Raw genomic sequence first — 17,301 nt, 5'->3', positions numbered from 1 at the left:
ATAATGTATGTATAAATATATACTGAGCAGACTTGCAGAATAATATGGAGATTTTTTTCCAGCTATTGAAATCCTGAAGGTAGAATCCTAAAGACAAGAAAAAAAAAGAGTTCATTTGCATTTAAGAGGCAGGAATATATAAAAGAGATATAAGTTTTAACTCAGCAGGAGTTCAGCTAAAGAGAATTGAGAAATATTGAGGAAGGAGACACTAAGACAGAACACCATAAAAATTCTATTCTATTATCATTTGAGGGATTAAATGTTAGAACAATTACATCCAGGAATGTCTTTAAAAAGTCACACTCTTTTAAATATAGGAAAGCTGGACCTACAGAGATAGAACAATTATTTCTGTTCTTTAAATACAGAATTTTCTCCTGTGAGTCATGAGGTTAAAGTCTAATGCTTAGCATCCTGCTAAAATTAAACAGCACAAAGGTTTCCTGCCAATCTGTTTCTGAATTGGTATATATGATTTATTTAGACATAGTATAAAAGCTAAAATGTATATTTATATCCCTAAAGCTGCTCAAAAATACATCACAATTATGACCTCAAAGTGATTCATGATTCATGATTACATTTCTTTTGTCTGTTGTGATATTTGCTGTATTTTGCTCTAGAGAATGATGTGAAATTTAATGTTAAAAACTATAGGTAACAAATTTTTTGAAAGCGTCTCCCAGCAGAGCTCTTGTAGATTATTCCTCCGTAAGATAACTGGTTAGTGCCTCTGTGTTCACAATCATAAGACGCAAACCGTCGCTGGGTCACAGGAGGTGACTTCAGGCTTGTGTTTATTCCCAGCTGGTTGAAACCGGACGTAGTCTAAAGGAGACCTCTTGCAAAGGCTGGCAGAACTAAGGGATCACTGAGCACAACTTGCACAAGGAGTTAAAAGGAGCAGAGAAAATACACAGTCGGGAAAAGTGGAACAGTTCAAAGACAGCCTCACTGGGGCTGAAATTCTCCAAGAAGGTGGAGGGCAGTGAAAACAGCTCTACTCTGCTTTTACAAGCAGTGCATGCCAGCGAAGGGTATCTTCTTCTCTTACAATAGCTGGTTTTGAAATACTTGATATGTTTGATAGTTTTGCTTGCCTCAGGCAAAGAAACTGTGAAACTGAGGTAACGCTTGAGGAATACTGTATACCCCATAAGCATGAAACTTCAGTGGTGTTTTTAATCAGAGATGCAAAAGGCTGAGGAAACTCTGTGAGTGAAGAGCCGTTTGGCATCGCTGGAGGGTTGAGTCTCTGATGAGAGAGCACATTGGTTACATCTGCATCGAGACATAAGTACAGTCTGCTGTGCACCCCAAGCTGCCGAGTCCTTAGTGAGCACTCTGGCCATATGCTGACAGCGAATTCAATATTACACCCCATGTTTGTTTTCTCCCGGTCATTCAAACTGGTGTTTTCCGAGAGCACATCATGCCCCTTACCCGTCCTGTAGCAGAAATGGTGAAAAGGGGATTGTGCGTGCCCAAGCCTCATCCCAACACAGCTGTTGTGATTGGCATGGTCAACAAAACTCAGAAGTGTGACTAGGAGTTGCAGAAAGACGTAAGGATCTGGCAAACAAAATAAGGCATCAAGTCCAGGCTCAAACTTCTGGAGGAGTGAGAATCCCAGCACTGTGCGAGAAGAGAGCTAGGTATAATGGCATCAGAATGCAGACTGCAGTAAAAAGATATATGCGTAGTCTCACAAGCAGTGTTAGTTAACGGGAGCCAACCCAGTGGGTGCCACAAAAGAAAAGATGTGAGAAATAGAATGGATTATATCACTTGGCAAAAGTTGGCAAGAACCAACTGCATGTTTTGCTCAGATGAATCCTCATAGGAGCAATGAACAGCAGTTCATTAGAAGATAAATACTCTACTGAACTGAAAGTTAATGGAACATTTATGAAGTTGGACATGGTGCAAACACCATTATGTTGCCAGAAACAGTTGTTTTCACTGTTAGAAAGCTCAGGCTTGGATACCAGATAGTAAATTTATTATGGATAGTAAAAGGTTTAGTGGTGCACCTACTCCCACTAAAGCAGTATTTTCCAACCTTGCGCGTTTAGGGAGGAAGGGAAAGCATGACGTATCTTCTACGCTGGGCAACATAGCTGCATCAGTGTGTAAAAGCTAACCAGGGAGGTCTCTGAAGAATAGCATTTACCTAGGACACCCCATGTTAAAAGAATATTGAACTAATTGGATAGATAAGCAGCACTTTGGAAAACTCTAAATTTGTAATGGTACTGCAGAAAAGGTGCTTTTATTAGTTGAGATTATGTGAACTCCTTTTTCTCATCAAGAAACTGTTTTCCTAGATATGAGGGAAGTAGAGTGGAGGTTGGAAAACCATTCTCCAGAAGATGAGTGATAAACCTGCCAGAACGTAGGCATCTAGAGCCATTTTAGATGTCATAGGGCAACTGAGACATCCACCGCTGTGTCTGTGGTGGAAGTAGCACCATGCCCAAGGAAATCTGTGCCCTTTTGCAGTGGCAGCTAAAGGCCAGGCAAGTCTGATACCAAAATGGCATAAACTCTGACCTCGAGGCAGTTAAACATGGCTGTATTCTCCAGAGGGATCAGAAGAGGTAATGGAGGCCAATCAAGCTTCAATTCATATGTTTAGGCAAATGACCCTTACCTTAAATATCAGCAGAGCAAGAACACTTACTAGGTTTTGTAAGAAAAAAGATGGCAGGAATGATATTTTGGAGAACATTTTCTGCGAAACATTTTTATGAGCTAGGTGCGGCAGCAGATGCCTTAGAAAAAAAACCATACAACTATGCTCATTTAACCCTCCCCTCTTTCCTCATCTTGCCATCTGAGTTGTGCTGGGCAGCCAAAGTGTTTCCCCAAGGGAGCACATCTGTGGTATCCTCGCAAGCAGCAGCCCTAGAAAGAGGGTTAGAAAACCAGGGTCTCAGCAGCTCTGGAAGAAAGTGGGCTGCTGGGTACAAGCTGAAATAACTTCTGTGTTATATTATGTTGTATTTGCTTGTGGGTACAAGTGATCACAGTGATTTTGATCCATGTTGGCTCATGCTGTCCTTAACACATATGCCTTTCTTTGAAGAAGAGCAACACAGAGAAGACAATGGTTTAACCTTACTAAAGAGTTTGGGAAGCTGAAAGAGTTTGAGGATCTCATTTTATTTATAATCTGCATAAATGAAACACTAAGTTGTTTCCAATCCTCTTATTCCACTCTATGAAGCCTGGAAATAGCTTTGGTGTTATATGTGATAAAAATTGAACATCAGCTTGCTGTAATACAGGAGGCATTAGTTTGTGGGTGTAAATATTTCTTGCCCCTATTCATGGGAAACCAGGGTAGGCTGTTATTGACCACAGACAACTTACTGGATTGCCAAAAGGGCTCAACTTTCCTCAGATGGAGACCTTATTTTTCAGTAAAAAATGATGATTCCTGAACTGAATATGAAGCTAGAAAAAAGTTGTTTGTTGTAGGCAAAATTTCTAATACATTTGACAGAAGTTCAGTATGAAAAACTGTCCTGAGCCTAAATTTTGTTCCTAATAATCAGATTTTAATAACCAGAGTCTCATATTGACTGCAGATGAAGAGTAGTATTTACAAATCTAAAGCTTTGCAGAATATGCCAAAATGCCAAAAACACATCCTAAATTATGCAAAAGAGGCTCACGTTGGTTGTTCAAAAAAAAAAAAAAAAACTCCTTGGAACAAAAAAGGCACTCATTTATTTACCTTTTCTGAGGTAAAAAAAAAAAAAATTGTTCTTACTTTATCAGAAGATATTCCTATGAAAGAGGAGCTCGTGCATATTAAATCAATTCTTCTTGTACATAGTATAGCTGGCGAAGCAATACCTGAGAGCAGGCCACAGTTTACTCAGCGTGAATTTAGGTAGTTTTCCCCAAAGGTTAGGCCTAATCGTGTAATCTCTTATCCCCATAATTTCCTGCCTAAATAGCTGATGAAAATAATGTCAAAATGAGAAACCACTATTGCAAAATCAATCAGACAGGGGTCCATATTCGGCACTTTCAAATTCCAGCATGGCACCAGTGAAGTGAAGTTGTCATCACTGATACTCTTATTACCAGAAATGTGAAAACAACTATATTTGCTTTGCTAGAAATCACCTTTAAAGTCACTGAAGACTTGGAAATGGGAAGAGAAAAATATGGCAAAACAATTCAACACAATTTGAAGTCTTGGGTACTTTTACTTCAGGAAATGGCACTGTACACCTCTTTTGCAGAAGGAAGTGACTATGTCTACACTGCTAAGTAGAAGGTCAGTTTGCACAGTCTGGCTCATGCGCACACTACTTGCACAGTCTGGTCCCTTTCCATGCAGTTTTGTGGGGAAGGAGCTTGCTGGAGTGATCCAAAACAGAGCCAGGGCTTCAACTAACAGCTAACAGTATGGACAGTCAGGGTCCAGGCTTGAGCCTGTTTCTTAGCCCTCTTTTTTTCGCTGTTCCAGTCCAGGGGTAACGGTGTTACGGTATTGCAAAAGGCTGAACTAACCTATGCAGGCAGCAATTTGAACATGGAACAACCAGAACAGGTGATTTTGTGGCCATCTGATAGCAATAATAAAAATATTTCAGGTGAGATCCATTGGGCTGAAGCGCTAGCTCTGGAAATCTCCAAACTAATTAAACTCTGTTAGTAAGGTTACTTATTAGATTGATCAAATGTATGCATAACTGTGAGCTTCTGCATCTGTTACTTTTTAACCATTAGTTTGGGAACTCTAATGAAAGGCATGGTTTGGGGATTGTTACAGCCGAGTTTCTCAGATAATAAAGGCAATAATTAGCTTGCTCTTAAGCCTAGCTGTAAGTACCAGGCAAGGAATAAGGAAGACCTCTAGGAAGACCCCTAAGCACTGAGTGGTCACTGAATGCCAGACAGAGCATCAATAACCTGATTTCATCCATTTAACTTATTTCCTGTGAGGGTAACTGAGCACTGGCACAGGTTGCCCAGAGAGGTTGTGGACTCTCCTTCCCTGGAGATGTTCAAAAGCCATCTGCATAAGGTCCTGGGCAATGTGCTCGAGATGACTCTGCTAGAGCAGGGGGGTTGGACTGAATGATCTGTAAAAAATGACGTCCCTTCCAACCTCAACCATTCTGTGATTCTGTGATTTTGCAAATGAGTTCTGTTGATAGGATTAAAGAGATATATTTTTGCAATAGTTATATCAATATTTATTTTTAGTGTGATATTGGAAAAAGAGGGATGTTTTATGGGATGACGGTTTAGAAAATTTAAATTTCTAAAGCAGCTGTGCAAAGTAACAGGGTGGCTACAAAACAAGCATAAACTTGGTATCCCGTGTGAAGATCTTTGGACTTATCTGAAACTATTCTTCCACTTGGCTCTTCATCTTTTCTTTCACTTGTTCACTTACTATTCCCAATCCCTCCAGCGCATCTAAGACAATATTAGGCTGATGCTGATATTACCCAGAATTGTCCCTGTTGCACCTGTGCAGGCAGATACATACAAATACATTAAAGTATAGCTCTGCACTGGGCTCTAGAGACTTCTTTGGACCCGACAATGTTCTTTTCCACAGTTCTTCCTAAACCCTTTGTTTTTACAGAAGCGATTGGCTTAACTGAAAATAAAAGTAATGATTTTTTTCTGGGCTTTAATCCAGCATAGGTTTCTTTTCTCTCTCAGTTGCGCTCAGTCTTTTGAACCCTTCTTTGTCTGTGCCTCTGTGCATTGCTGTATGGCTTGATATGTTCCAGCGTTATTTGTGTCGCAAATGTTTGTTTGTGTTAGTCAAATATAATGACACATAGTACAAGTGCAGAAGCTTTTATCTTGCACAAAGCTGTCTCTTGACAGAGCTATTTTTTGGTGTATTAGGAGACGAAGCTAGATCTGTTTGATGTACAAACAGAAAAGCTCTTGCCTGTTTTCCTGGGCCTTTGAGACCTTACTTTGGCTTCAAACCCACAGGGCATGTCTGAGGCAGTCAGGTCCTAGAAGCTGAAATCCTAGATGCTGTCCACTGTCTCTGTTCCCTCATCCAGACCAGGAGTTAGAAAGGAAAGTGATTCACAACATGGTTATTATGTAAAACATATGCACAAACTGAGGCATGGTGTACGCCGGCGTAATTGTCCATTGCTAACAATGAATGTGCTGGTGCCGAATATGATTAACCTGCAAGCAAAGCCAAGTGCTGCTCTTGTTTTGGAAAGCCTGGTTAAACCCGCCTGCTTGTGTTCGGCACTGCTTTAATTGCACCCGTTGCCGACTTCTATTGTCAATAACAAGCTTTGCTGCTGCTGTAGACAAGGATAAAATGTAAAGGATGCTTCAGTGAGCAAACGCTTGGAAAAGCCGCATGTACCTTGTAGACTCAGGATTTAAACTGCTGAGGAAACTTTATGTCTCTGGCTATGTATTATCACATACAAATATTCTTGGAAACCACATTTAACAGCAGTTAAACCCATATGATGTTCCTGAATTTTCATTTCACTCACTAGTCTGTTTTAATATCATTTCTGGACTTATCAGCAATGTGCTATCAACCATTTATTTTTCTGTATAAGCTGGTAACAAGAATGACTAAAATTTTAAAAGAAAATGGTAGCTTCCTATATATTTTGAGCTATTAATTGAAACTTGTCTTCGCCTATTGTCTGACATAATTGAAATTTTGAATTTAAGAACAATTATTTGACATAAAAAAGTTCATCAGTTCATGCAAATTCTGATTTTTAGCGTGACTTGTAATTGCATACGTGTCAATTCTGCAGAATTCATCTAATGATTACATCATTGGCATAAGAAACAGACTTGAAGTTAACAATGTGATTGCAGACACTATTCAGTATATTGAATATGAATGCAACAGTATTTGATTTCTTTATTTAAAAACAGTATTGCAATTTTGTTTACACATATTCCCTCTCTCTGTGTTCATGGTTTATTGTTGCTACTTGGCATAAGTGTTCTCTATATGAGATCAACAGCAAATGTGTAGTTCCTTAAGAACTTAATGAGATCGTCGCTTTCTGAAGACCTTTCCCTCCCCTAAAACTTTACTTACTTCAGTTTTCTTTGGTCCAGGTTGATTTGCTGTATGATGTTGTATGATGTTCTTGTATGAAGCTAATTTTTGCTGGAACTAGGGACTTCCCAATATTGAATACCTGCCATTTTTTTTCCATGACAGTAAATTGATCCTTCCCTAGCCCTCAAATTAACAGGGTCTGCTAGACAATGATCCAGATACAGGTTCATATAAATCCTTCTAAAGGTGGAATACTTCCACACTGAAAGCAGCTTGTCTGTAGGTCTTGTGTAAACTTTGGGTTTTTAAAAGTGAGTTATTATTAAGGATCACAACTGTCACGATAGTTCAAAGTACTCAGGGCATCTGAATTTGATCTTTTCTTTCTTAAATTAAAGAGCAAGAGATTCAGATTTTCTACATAGTAATAACTAGCATCAAGAACAAAAAAAAAAGATAATATCTGTTATTATAGTATTATAGAAGACCCTCTAAAAATAAAATAGATTTTTAAAGACTTTTGGGAGTGTGATTCACTTGTCTAAAAGACAGGCATCTAGTGCAATTCTAGATGTCCTTCAAAATCTGAGGCAAATGTCAGGCTCGTACAAATGACAGAGGGGAAACCAATATCCTTCTGAAGCAGCAGCTGAGACCAAGTGATGCCTTAGGACCTCTAATGACACCTCTGTTTGGGAAACTCAGTCTCATCTTTGAGGCTGCCACATGTAAAATATAAATTACGATGCCTATGAACAATGCTGTTTATAAAAGCTCCCTCACTTCTGTTATAGTAGAGACCAGGAGGCTATTCAGGAGACCATTTTTACAAAGAGCATAACATTTCTACATATCCACTCAGGATACAATCTGAAAGTGAAAGCATTTTTTAAAATTAATACAGAGGAATATAGCTTTTGCTGTTGGCTGACTATTAATCATCTCGTCTCCATTGAAATTGTTAAAATTACTAGGAAATAAACTTCCCATGGATGAAGGCTGTGGATTCATAACACTCAGAGCTGCAAAAGATTTATTTCAATGTTTCAGTATCCAGCAGCTGGAAGGCTTCTTTCATGAAAGCAAATTTCAGATGACTTCTCTGGGCTCTGTCCTCAGTAGAGACAGAGAGCAATTGGTCGCTGTCCCATTTACTATCCTGTCTTCAGTTTTCCCTGGGTAATGGTTTCTATATCCCTCATCACTATTTTTGCTTCCTGTGGATTCCCTTCAATTCTTTTCATCTTTCTGAAAACACAATGCCCCTAAAAAGGTGTGGTTCTTCTGTAGGTGCTTCATCATCCCCGAACAATTATAACCCATGTTATTATATGCAGCTATCTGTGATATTTGGAAGGAAAGCTATTTTGCAGCAGGCCCTCACTCCTGGCTCTTCTTTGTGTGTTTGCATTTGATTTTTCCTTCCTCAGAGCAGTATGTAGCGCCCTGTGAGCATTTCTTCTATTTGTGTATATGAAACTATGTGTTTCTTCTCATAAGTCTCCAAAATTTAACCTACAAACTATGCTAAATATACATATATGGAGAGCCTTACCCATCAGCATAGGCAAAGCGAGCAGCTAGCTGACCTGGCCATCGGGACGCCTGCCACCGGCTCCCAGGAGGCTTCAAGGTGCGGGAATCCACGGCGGCTAGCTGCGCTCCAAGAGAAGTTACTCGAGATTTTAAGTCATGTTAAAAAAAAAAAAATCCTGATCATATGAGCTTGATTGAATATTTAGACCCAAATTCATTCCACTTAAATGAGGCATGTTAGGAAGACAACCTCCAAAGAGCGATTCAGTGCGTTTAAGCTCTAAACCGTTTTCAGGAGTTTTCTGTCTTTCAAACAACTCTGCTTCTAGCTGACACATCTAAATGCCTGAAGTTTGGCTGCATCAGTGTAAGCCTCAGTTCTGAGCAACGCTCGTTTATGACAGCAGTAATCCTTTCAAGCAGAGCCAGAAGTGCCTTTTCCTTAAACTATACTTAACACCGCATAGCTAGTACATAGTCGTTCTGAAAAATATGTTATATGCTGATTTTTTTACAATTGTAGCCATTCTTTATACTGACAGTGTTGCAAGACTCCCCTGAATGGCTTGTTAGCCTTGTGGTGCAATGCTTGCTGGCAAAAAGAATTATCTTGCAGGTGAAAAATTAATCTTGCAGAGCAAAAAGTGTCCTTTTTTTTTCCTTTTAATTTTAAAATGTTGTGGTTTTTTGCTGGTTTATTTGTTTATTTGTTTTTTTATATGGAAACAAAAGAGAAAATCACCAAAACAAAATACTACAAGGCGAGGGTGGTACATAGATACATACAGACAGGCTAATTTTGTTCACAAAAAGCGTGATCCTTGCACCATAGTTCTCCTTTTAATGACCGGCCTCATTCATTCACATTGTTGCTTGATAAGAATAGGTTTTCTGCAGTAACATTGACTCACACCTAGTCAGGAGCCTGAGTTTCATTGCAGATTTTCTGCTTCTCAAAAAGTGAAGCCTGATGTTCATTAAAAGCAAACGTGCAGTCTCCTACTGTTAAAACTGCACAAATTCATAAAGGTAATTAAAGTGATTTTTGGAGTTTAGAAGCAACAGGGTTATTTCTAATATTAGGTAGGAAGAGGTGGCCTGTCAAGAGAATATTTGTTTATTCTTTATAGCCTTTCAACTTGATTTTACTAATAATTGTTTGAAACTAGTAGATATTGCATACTAAAAATATACTGAAATATACGGTACAGTGTTAATTCTTGAAAGATATATATTTCTTGAGTGCTCTTCCTTGCAGAAAAAATAGCTAGTCCACCGATATTTTTGTTCAATAACACACACACATATATTTTGAAAATTATATAAGGTAATGCCGTTTCATTAATGTTAAAAGGCCTCTAAGCACTTCCACATGTATTAACACCAATATACAACTTGAAGGAAATAGAGAGCATGCCAGATTAATTCCTCAAACAGCCAAAAAAAAAAAAAAAAGAAAAGAAAAGGAAAAAAACCACTGAAAAACAGCCTAGGAAACAAAAACACACAACTAAGCACCATATGCAAGCAAGATGAAAAATCTCAGTTTGGAACGTGTCCTGAGCAGATGTCTCTATGTACTTCCAGAAAGGCCAAGAGGAAGAGAATTCCCCAGGTACAGGCCTTCAGCTGGGACCTTTTCCTGAAATGGAATGGACTAACCCACAGGTGAGAGTAGTGAATTTAGTTGTAATAAACCCTGAAATAAGGGAGGAAAGGAAATAATTACCCTGGCTTCTTTGTACCGTTTTTGTTAATTTTTGCCCATTTTTCTCACCAGTGTTCCCTTAGACTCAGAAGAACCTGGAAAAAATCAAAAAAAAAAAAAATTGTATGTAAATTTATGTGAATGCCTGAACAATTGCCATGATACTGTGGCATACGAGAAATGCTGCATGAGCTTCAGGCTGGTTAAACTGCAAATAAATTGGGCTATCCAGAAAAAAATTTGGCCTAGCCTGACTTGACATCTGAACTAGTCAATGATATTCCCATGACAGTCAATGGAGAGAAAGACTCCTCTTGAATGTCGTTTTTCTAACCTGTTTTGGATGTCTTATTTAGTTTGAGATTAGTCATGTCCTAAATATGACTGTCTCTCTCCATTGTCTAGACTTTCTTTCTGCTCAAATAACTTAGATGTAGATGTCTAAATTTTAGATATCTCATCTGATCAGGAAAATGTCACCTTCATTTTTTTGAAATTTCCTTTTATTATCTACTGGCCTTCCAGAGATACAATCTGTCTTTGAGGTGCGACAAGCAGGACCAGCTTGGGCTATAGGAAAGCAAGACTAAGTATCTTTATGACTAAATTGTGTTGTCGTGATGGATCTGAGCAACCTGGCAGACAAGAGCATTAGTGAAGTTGTTATTTTTTTTTTAACAAAGAGCTTTTCCAGCAGAGGAATTGTCACTGAGACTAGTCTCTGTTGCACCAGAATAGTAACCTCCATAAATTTCTTTTATCAAAATACTCAGTTTAGTTTATGCTGCCTTTGCGTTCTCAGTTGTCGATGTATGACCTCCTGCCATTATGGTAGCAGACATGGGAGAAATGCGATATTTTAGTTGTTTGCCAGCTGGGTTTTCTGGAATCTCTGGAGGAAAAGGAGATAGCTTAAGATTTCAGGATAATGCACACTAATGGGATGTTTCTGGTAAAAATATTCTAAAGTGATATATTGTTGATGTCCATATTGCTATCCTTTGATTTCACAGTTAACTAGACACTGGGATAAGTAGGGCAGATGACAGTTCTGAGCTACCCTTGCACATCTGTCTACCAATCTGATGTCACTTTATAATGGCTTATGTTGTCAAGGTAGTTTTCACAAATATAAGGGCCCAAAATATGTGATGCTTAAGATGGCAATCCAGAATGAATTCAGTAGCCAAAATAGTGGACAAGAAGTCTTAGAGTATTTTTCTGGACACTGTCAATTTCTGCCTCCTGAGATTTTGAAAAGGGGTTTGCTAAAACCTGTGTCTTATTTTAGTTTGAGGTGCACATAACTAATTTTTAGTACTTTTTTGGCAACATCATCAAATAAGAAAAATTAAGCCAATCACTATTTAATTAACTATGTCAGTTAGTCTTGGAAAAATGAATAAAAATCTGATACCTCTTCAATACAGAGTGGTACACAATAGGAAGGAAGTGCTGTTTCCTCCATAACAAGCCCATATGGTAGTATGAGATCCAGCGTCCCTACTATGCAAACAGCACTGAATTTTTAAAAGGATGTTAAAACAACATCTGCTGGTAATAAAATAAGTAAATCGGGAGGCTTGTTGTGTGATAACTTTCACCTAAGAGCCTTAAAAAGGAGACTGAAGAGATCTGTTGGTATATTTTTGAAATTTTAGAGAGATATGGTTTGTGAGTATTATACCATTATTTTTTAAATAGTGCATCTGAGCAAAATGGCTAGATGTCAGTCCTGGGGAAAATATCAGCGATTAACAAGGATTTAGCTAAAAAAGAAAGCATAGGAATAAATTAATGCTAGGAATAAATTAATAATAGTCAGTATAATTTTAAAGCAAAGCAGTTATGTTAAATAAACCTCATTTCATTCTTCCACAATGTGAATTTGCTTAATGAATGACACTAATTATTGTTTAGATTTTTGTAAGGCATTTGATTTAATTTTACTTTATATCTAGTTTAAATAAATAACAATATACTTTATCAAAATAGTGTGTCCTAAATGTTTAAGGACTGATTAGTTGACGTTTCAAAGTAGCAGACAGTGGAAAATGGTCCGTACATGGAATTTTTGAGGGACAGCCTTCCACAGTTTGGAATCTGATGTGGACAACATGTTTCAATATCTGGAAATGCCTTCCAAAATGATTTGGAAGGCAGCATAAATTCATGGATAGTAAAATTTGCAGGTAACACGAGGACTGAAGAAGTGGAAAAAAAGCAGGACACAACAGTTATATAGATCGATCCCGTTACAGTCTAGCTTGTTAAAGACAGTCCATTCAAACGAAATAATTATTGCCCAGAAGAAGAGAATTATACAGCCAGAAGGAAGGAATGACAGCAATAGGAGCACAGACGGGAACCATACACTGGCAATAAGTGACTCTAAGGTTTCAGAGAACAGAATATATGACTCAGCAGGGACTTACAGTTTGGACTTTGAAGGTTAAATAAAGGACTGAAAGCTGCGCATAAAGAGGTGATTTGCTTTATATCTGCAACATTAGTGTGACTGTTCAAACATAGTGCAAAGTTTTGGAGTTATATTTTAAAGGATATTAAATATGTACAGAGGGAGCAGAGAATACAGTGGAGAAATATTCCTGCAGGAAAAGACTTAAAGAACTTAATGACAATGTAGTCCCGTGGGGAGACTGGGAATAAGAGGATTCTTCAGTGTAGCAGAGAAAAGAGAAATACATATCAGGGTGAAGCCAAACAAATGCTAGGTAGGCATTTTTAGCAGTTAGAATGTTGGACAAACTACTAAGAGATGTGGTGGATCTCCATCTCCTTATGTTTTCAAGATTAGATGCTTTTCTGAAATAAATATGCACGTTTTAGTTTAAAACAGATTACTGTCAGTATTATGAGCTGCAGTGTATTAGGCTAACCTCATTGATCTAATGACACTTTCATCCTTAAACTCTGAATCTTTCAGATGCTTGTTCTCTGCTCCAGCAGGCTCAGCAAAACACTTCTTCAGTGCTGAAGTGTGGGATTAGAGGATAGAATGATGGAGATTCCACTCACATAACTAAAGCAGTTTATCACCTTCTCCTTCCCCAGCTGCTAGTCTGAATGAAGACATGTGGAGTCATACTACTTGATCTAATGAGAGCATTTACTTCCTTTTAACTTCCTCCCTGTGGATGAATGGAGGCTAAGATTACTTTTCTCATTTTGCATCTTGCTTGGCCAGAGATTAGCAGCTTGCATTTCAATGCAAGCAAGAATCAATTAGACTGCTAGAAGGCACGCTACCTGGAGCTACCTTCTGAAACTTCAGTAGACGTAACTGCTGTGGGCCACTTACTTAAAGAGGTTTCTAGGAGAAAATAAGCAACATCTGCACTCTCTGTTATCCGCAGTCGAGGTCCTTAGACCTCTTTTTCTTGCTTTTGCTGGAGATATGTATTTCTTTTTTTTTTTTTTCAATTCCATATCATCTAAAGAGCTCAGTATAGCTGTCTTCTGGCCTAAATGTGAGGAGGCTAAAGATTGAGTCCTCCCAAGATGTTGATGTCTGAATTGATTTCCCTTTGTTGCTTTAGTAACTTAGAATTGCTAAAATTTGATTAAAATAGCAAGATCTATTTGAAAAAGTTTCCTTGGCTCCATTGCCAGCAGGTGGAGGGAGGTGATCCTCCCCATCTACTCGGCCCTGAGAGGCCTCACCTGGAGCACGGTGTCCAGTGCTGGGCTCCCAGTACAAGAGAGACATGAAGCTCCTGAAGCGAGTCGAGTGAAGGGCTCCAAAGATGATGAAGGGACTGGAGCATCTCTCATAGGAGGAAAGGCTGCGAGAGCTGGGCCTGTTCAGCCTGGAGGAGAGAAGACTGAGGGGGGATCTAATCAATGTGTACAAGCATCTGGAGGGTGTCAAGAGGATGAGGCCAGTCTCTTCTCCGTGGTGCCCAGTGACAGAATAAGAGGCAACAGGCACAAACTGAAATGCAGGAAGTTTCATCTGAGTCTGAGGAAAAACTTATTTCCTGTGAGGGTGACTGAGCCCTGGAACAGGTTACCCGGAGTGGTTGTGGTGTCTCCTTCCTTAGAGGTGTTCAAAAGCTTCCTGAACACAATCCTAGGCAATGTGCTCTAGATGACCCTGCTGGAGCAGGGTGGTTGGATTAGATGATCTCCAGAGGTCCCTTCCAGCCTCAACTGTTCTGTGGTTCTGTGTGACTCTGAGAGTTTGATGTTCTTCCAGTGCTATGTGGCAACCTACATTTTTGTGATTCTCTGTATAACTGGCTGAAGTTTGGGTGGTCTTTAAAATCAAACTCTAGACTTAAGATATGTTGTTTCTATTCCTGGCTTTGCTACTAGTATCTTGAGTCATTTTGGGCAACTTAATTCTCTTTGCCTTTGTATTTTTACCTGTAAAAGGGAGATAACATTTTTCTTTCTTTTAGAAAGTGTTTTGAGATGAAATGAAAGTGTAGCGTTGCCTCAAGAGTCTTTACAATTTTTTATCTGTTTTACATATAACTAACTTACTATGGTACAACCATTACACATACTTTCAGAGCACTGAATGATCTGTTCTCATTCAACAAATACTTGGAGATATATCATACTTGGAGGTATGAAGAAACTGAGGCCCTTAATCTTTTACTACCGTGTAGTTGAACTGATCAACCCATAGAGAAAGTATGATTATAATTAGCTATGTTTTCCCTCCTCCCTTGGCTCCCTCATTTGAATTGCATCCATAATGCACAAAATACCTGCTTTACTTTTAAGGCGCTCCAAAGTTTCTTCCCGTCATAATTGCCCTATATCATTCAGTGGCAGAAATTGTCTCTTGTTTCCAGTTGGGCAAAGATGCAAGGGCCCATTGCTCAGTTGTGAAATTTTGTAAAATTCTGTGAATTGTGAAACTGTGAAATTTGTTATGTTTTCCAGTAAAATCCTTCTTTTTCTTTAAGTTCTATAAAGCATTCAATGGCTAGGTAGTTAGGGGTGTAAGACTTTGGTCAAATCCTAATGACAACTGTTGAACAATGGTTTATGTGCAGTCCTTCCCTTTCTATCTATTGCCTCTTGTTTTACTCTCAGATTATCAAGTCTTTTGAGTTTGACCACTTCATTTGTCATTCTAGATTTGTTGAAAGCCTTCAGCAGTGGAATTCCAGTCCATACCATTGACACCTAGAGGGTATAGTAATGGATATAAAGTCTAATTAGAAATTGCATAATCTCAAATTTTCAGCTGAGAAATGGGGAATTGGGCTCTTAAATTCCTCATTATCCTTTGAAAAACTCATTGGAGAACATCGGCAGAATTTGAGCTCAAAACCTGATTGTGGTAAAGTGGAATTTCCCTGATGCAGATCCACCTCTTTTGCGTATTTGGAGTCATATTTGTTAACTAGCATAGTTATTTAGCTTTTTCTCTGCTAAGTTTTCAGAAATGAGTTTTTGCTTTCTTACACGTCACCATGGAATCATCAACTCACTAATTTGTGTAGAACTTTTTATCTGCAGGACCTTTTCATTATTAAAGATTACTTATGAGGAGTACAAGAGCTGGAGGTATGCTTTAACAACTTTTTCATCAATTTTCATCAATTGATGTTCCCTTGTGGGCTCTCTCACGGACTTTGGCAGATATTGCTCATGCAGTCTGGCTTACCATCATGGTCTAGTTGATCTTCCAGCTTCACCAGCTGAGCAAAATTCTGCTCCCATTGAAGCAGATGATAAAACTTGAAATGAATTGAGAGAATCCAAGATATTGCCCACTATTTCTAGATGAACAAACCTAAGAGGCTTGAGAGGCTTTAGCGTCAAGCTTGAGATTGAAAGACCTTTCTTCTTTGTGCTAGTCTTTTTTCTACAGAAATAGAAAGTTATTGATGTTAAAAAAGGATTTTATTTGTGGGCTTTCACTTTCAAAGTGCAAGTCTTTAAATTGTTGGGTGACTTCTACTAGCAGTCACCATGGTTATTTCTTGTATGGCTAAAAAAGCAATTAGACAAACAAAAGACTGTAGGCACTGTCTGCAGGGGCCTTTATAGATGCTCACGTTTTGTCTGAAATGGTTTATTTCTGTATTTCCTTTTCCTGCCTAGAAGAGTGTTCATTAGAGCTTTCAGATACAAGTAATACCACACCCAAACCCTGGAGCCTAAATAACTTTACCTATCCTTTACAATTAGCCGCAAAGGTAACTTCTGTTTTTCATCTTCAGCTAAGTGATCCTCACATCCTTTGCTGCAGAGGCCTGATATTGTATAATTAATCCAGTTAATGTATTAAGACAACTGAGCATACAGTTAGTAGTTTTCTCAGTGGTGCTGACAAAAATAGTAAAATCAATATTTTGTATTTGCCTGCCCGTTTTATATGGGGAAAAGTGAGTGCTGGAGCTTCAAATAAGTCTTTAAACTAGCTATTCTTGAATTCTTCAGTCCTGTGATGTCACGCAGTGTGGGTTGTGTAATTTACAGCAACAGAATGATTTGGGGTTAAATGTTACAGGGGAATGAAGAGGTGGTTCTTCTTTTAACTGATGCTGTGACCTACATTTTTTCCCCAAAGCGCCACAGATAGTTTTCAGAAAATTCTCCTGTTAATTATAATTGTGCTGTACCGTGCTGGGTCAGTTGTCATTTCCATTACATAAACTTTAAAAACTAGAGGGTTTTAGTTCAGTTATTTTAACTCATATTAGGCAGAAATATGCCACTTAAGGCTGGTGGCTTGGATGCAACTGTTTTCTGTACTTCTGTACAAAACTGTGTATTTTGAGGGACCATCATCAAACTGCTATGCATTCTCCATCCCTGTTCTGTAATACGGAAACTTATGCAGTGAACATGCATTAGCCTCCATTATTGACCTGTTTGACTTGAAACATCTGGAATTTCTTGATTATTTGAGTATTAAGTTCATTCTGGGTTTGCTAAGCAGCTGGCTGTCATTAGAGCTGTATGTGCTTGTCAACTCTGAAAGAGAGACCCAGAGCTTCCCAAATCGCAAACCCAAAAC

The 17,301-nt window shown here is 38.5% G+C and overlaps 1 protein-coding gene across 18 annotated transcripts in view; it reads left to right on the top strand.

The window, feature by feature from the left end:
* Nucleotides 1-17,301, top strand: part of DLG2 (discs large MAGUK scaffold protein 2) — a 1,033,288-nt gene that overhangs the window by 397,958 nt on the left and 618,029 nt on the right. For 11 of the 18 annotated variants that reach the window (XM_068930581.1, XM_068930580.1, XM_068930583.1 and 8 more), the window contains one exon: nucleotides 10,175-10,255. The exons of the other annotated variants lie outside the window; for them this stretch is intronic. In XM_068930581.1, the coding sequence (XP_068786682.1) occupies nucleotides 10,175-10,255 (81 nt within the window). The remainder of the gene's footprint in view (nucleotides 1-10,174; nucleotides 10,256-17,301) is intronic. 18 annotated transcript variants of the gene reach the window in all.

This window comes from Struthio camelus, chromosome 1 (genome assembly GCF_040807025.1).
Source record: "Struthio camelus isolate bStrCam1 chromosome 1, bStrCam1.hap1, whole genome shotgun sequence".
NCBI classification, from domain to species: Eukaryota; Metazoa; Chordata; class Aves; order Struthioniformes; family Struthionidae; genus Struthio; species Struthio camelus.
This window is presented reverse-complemented; position numbering and strand designations above follow the sequence as displayed.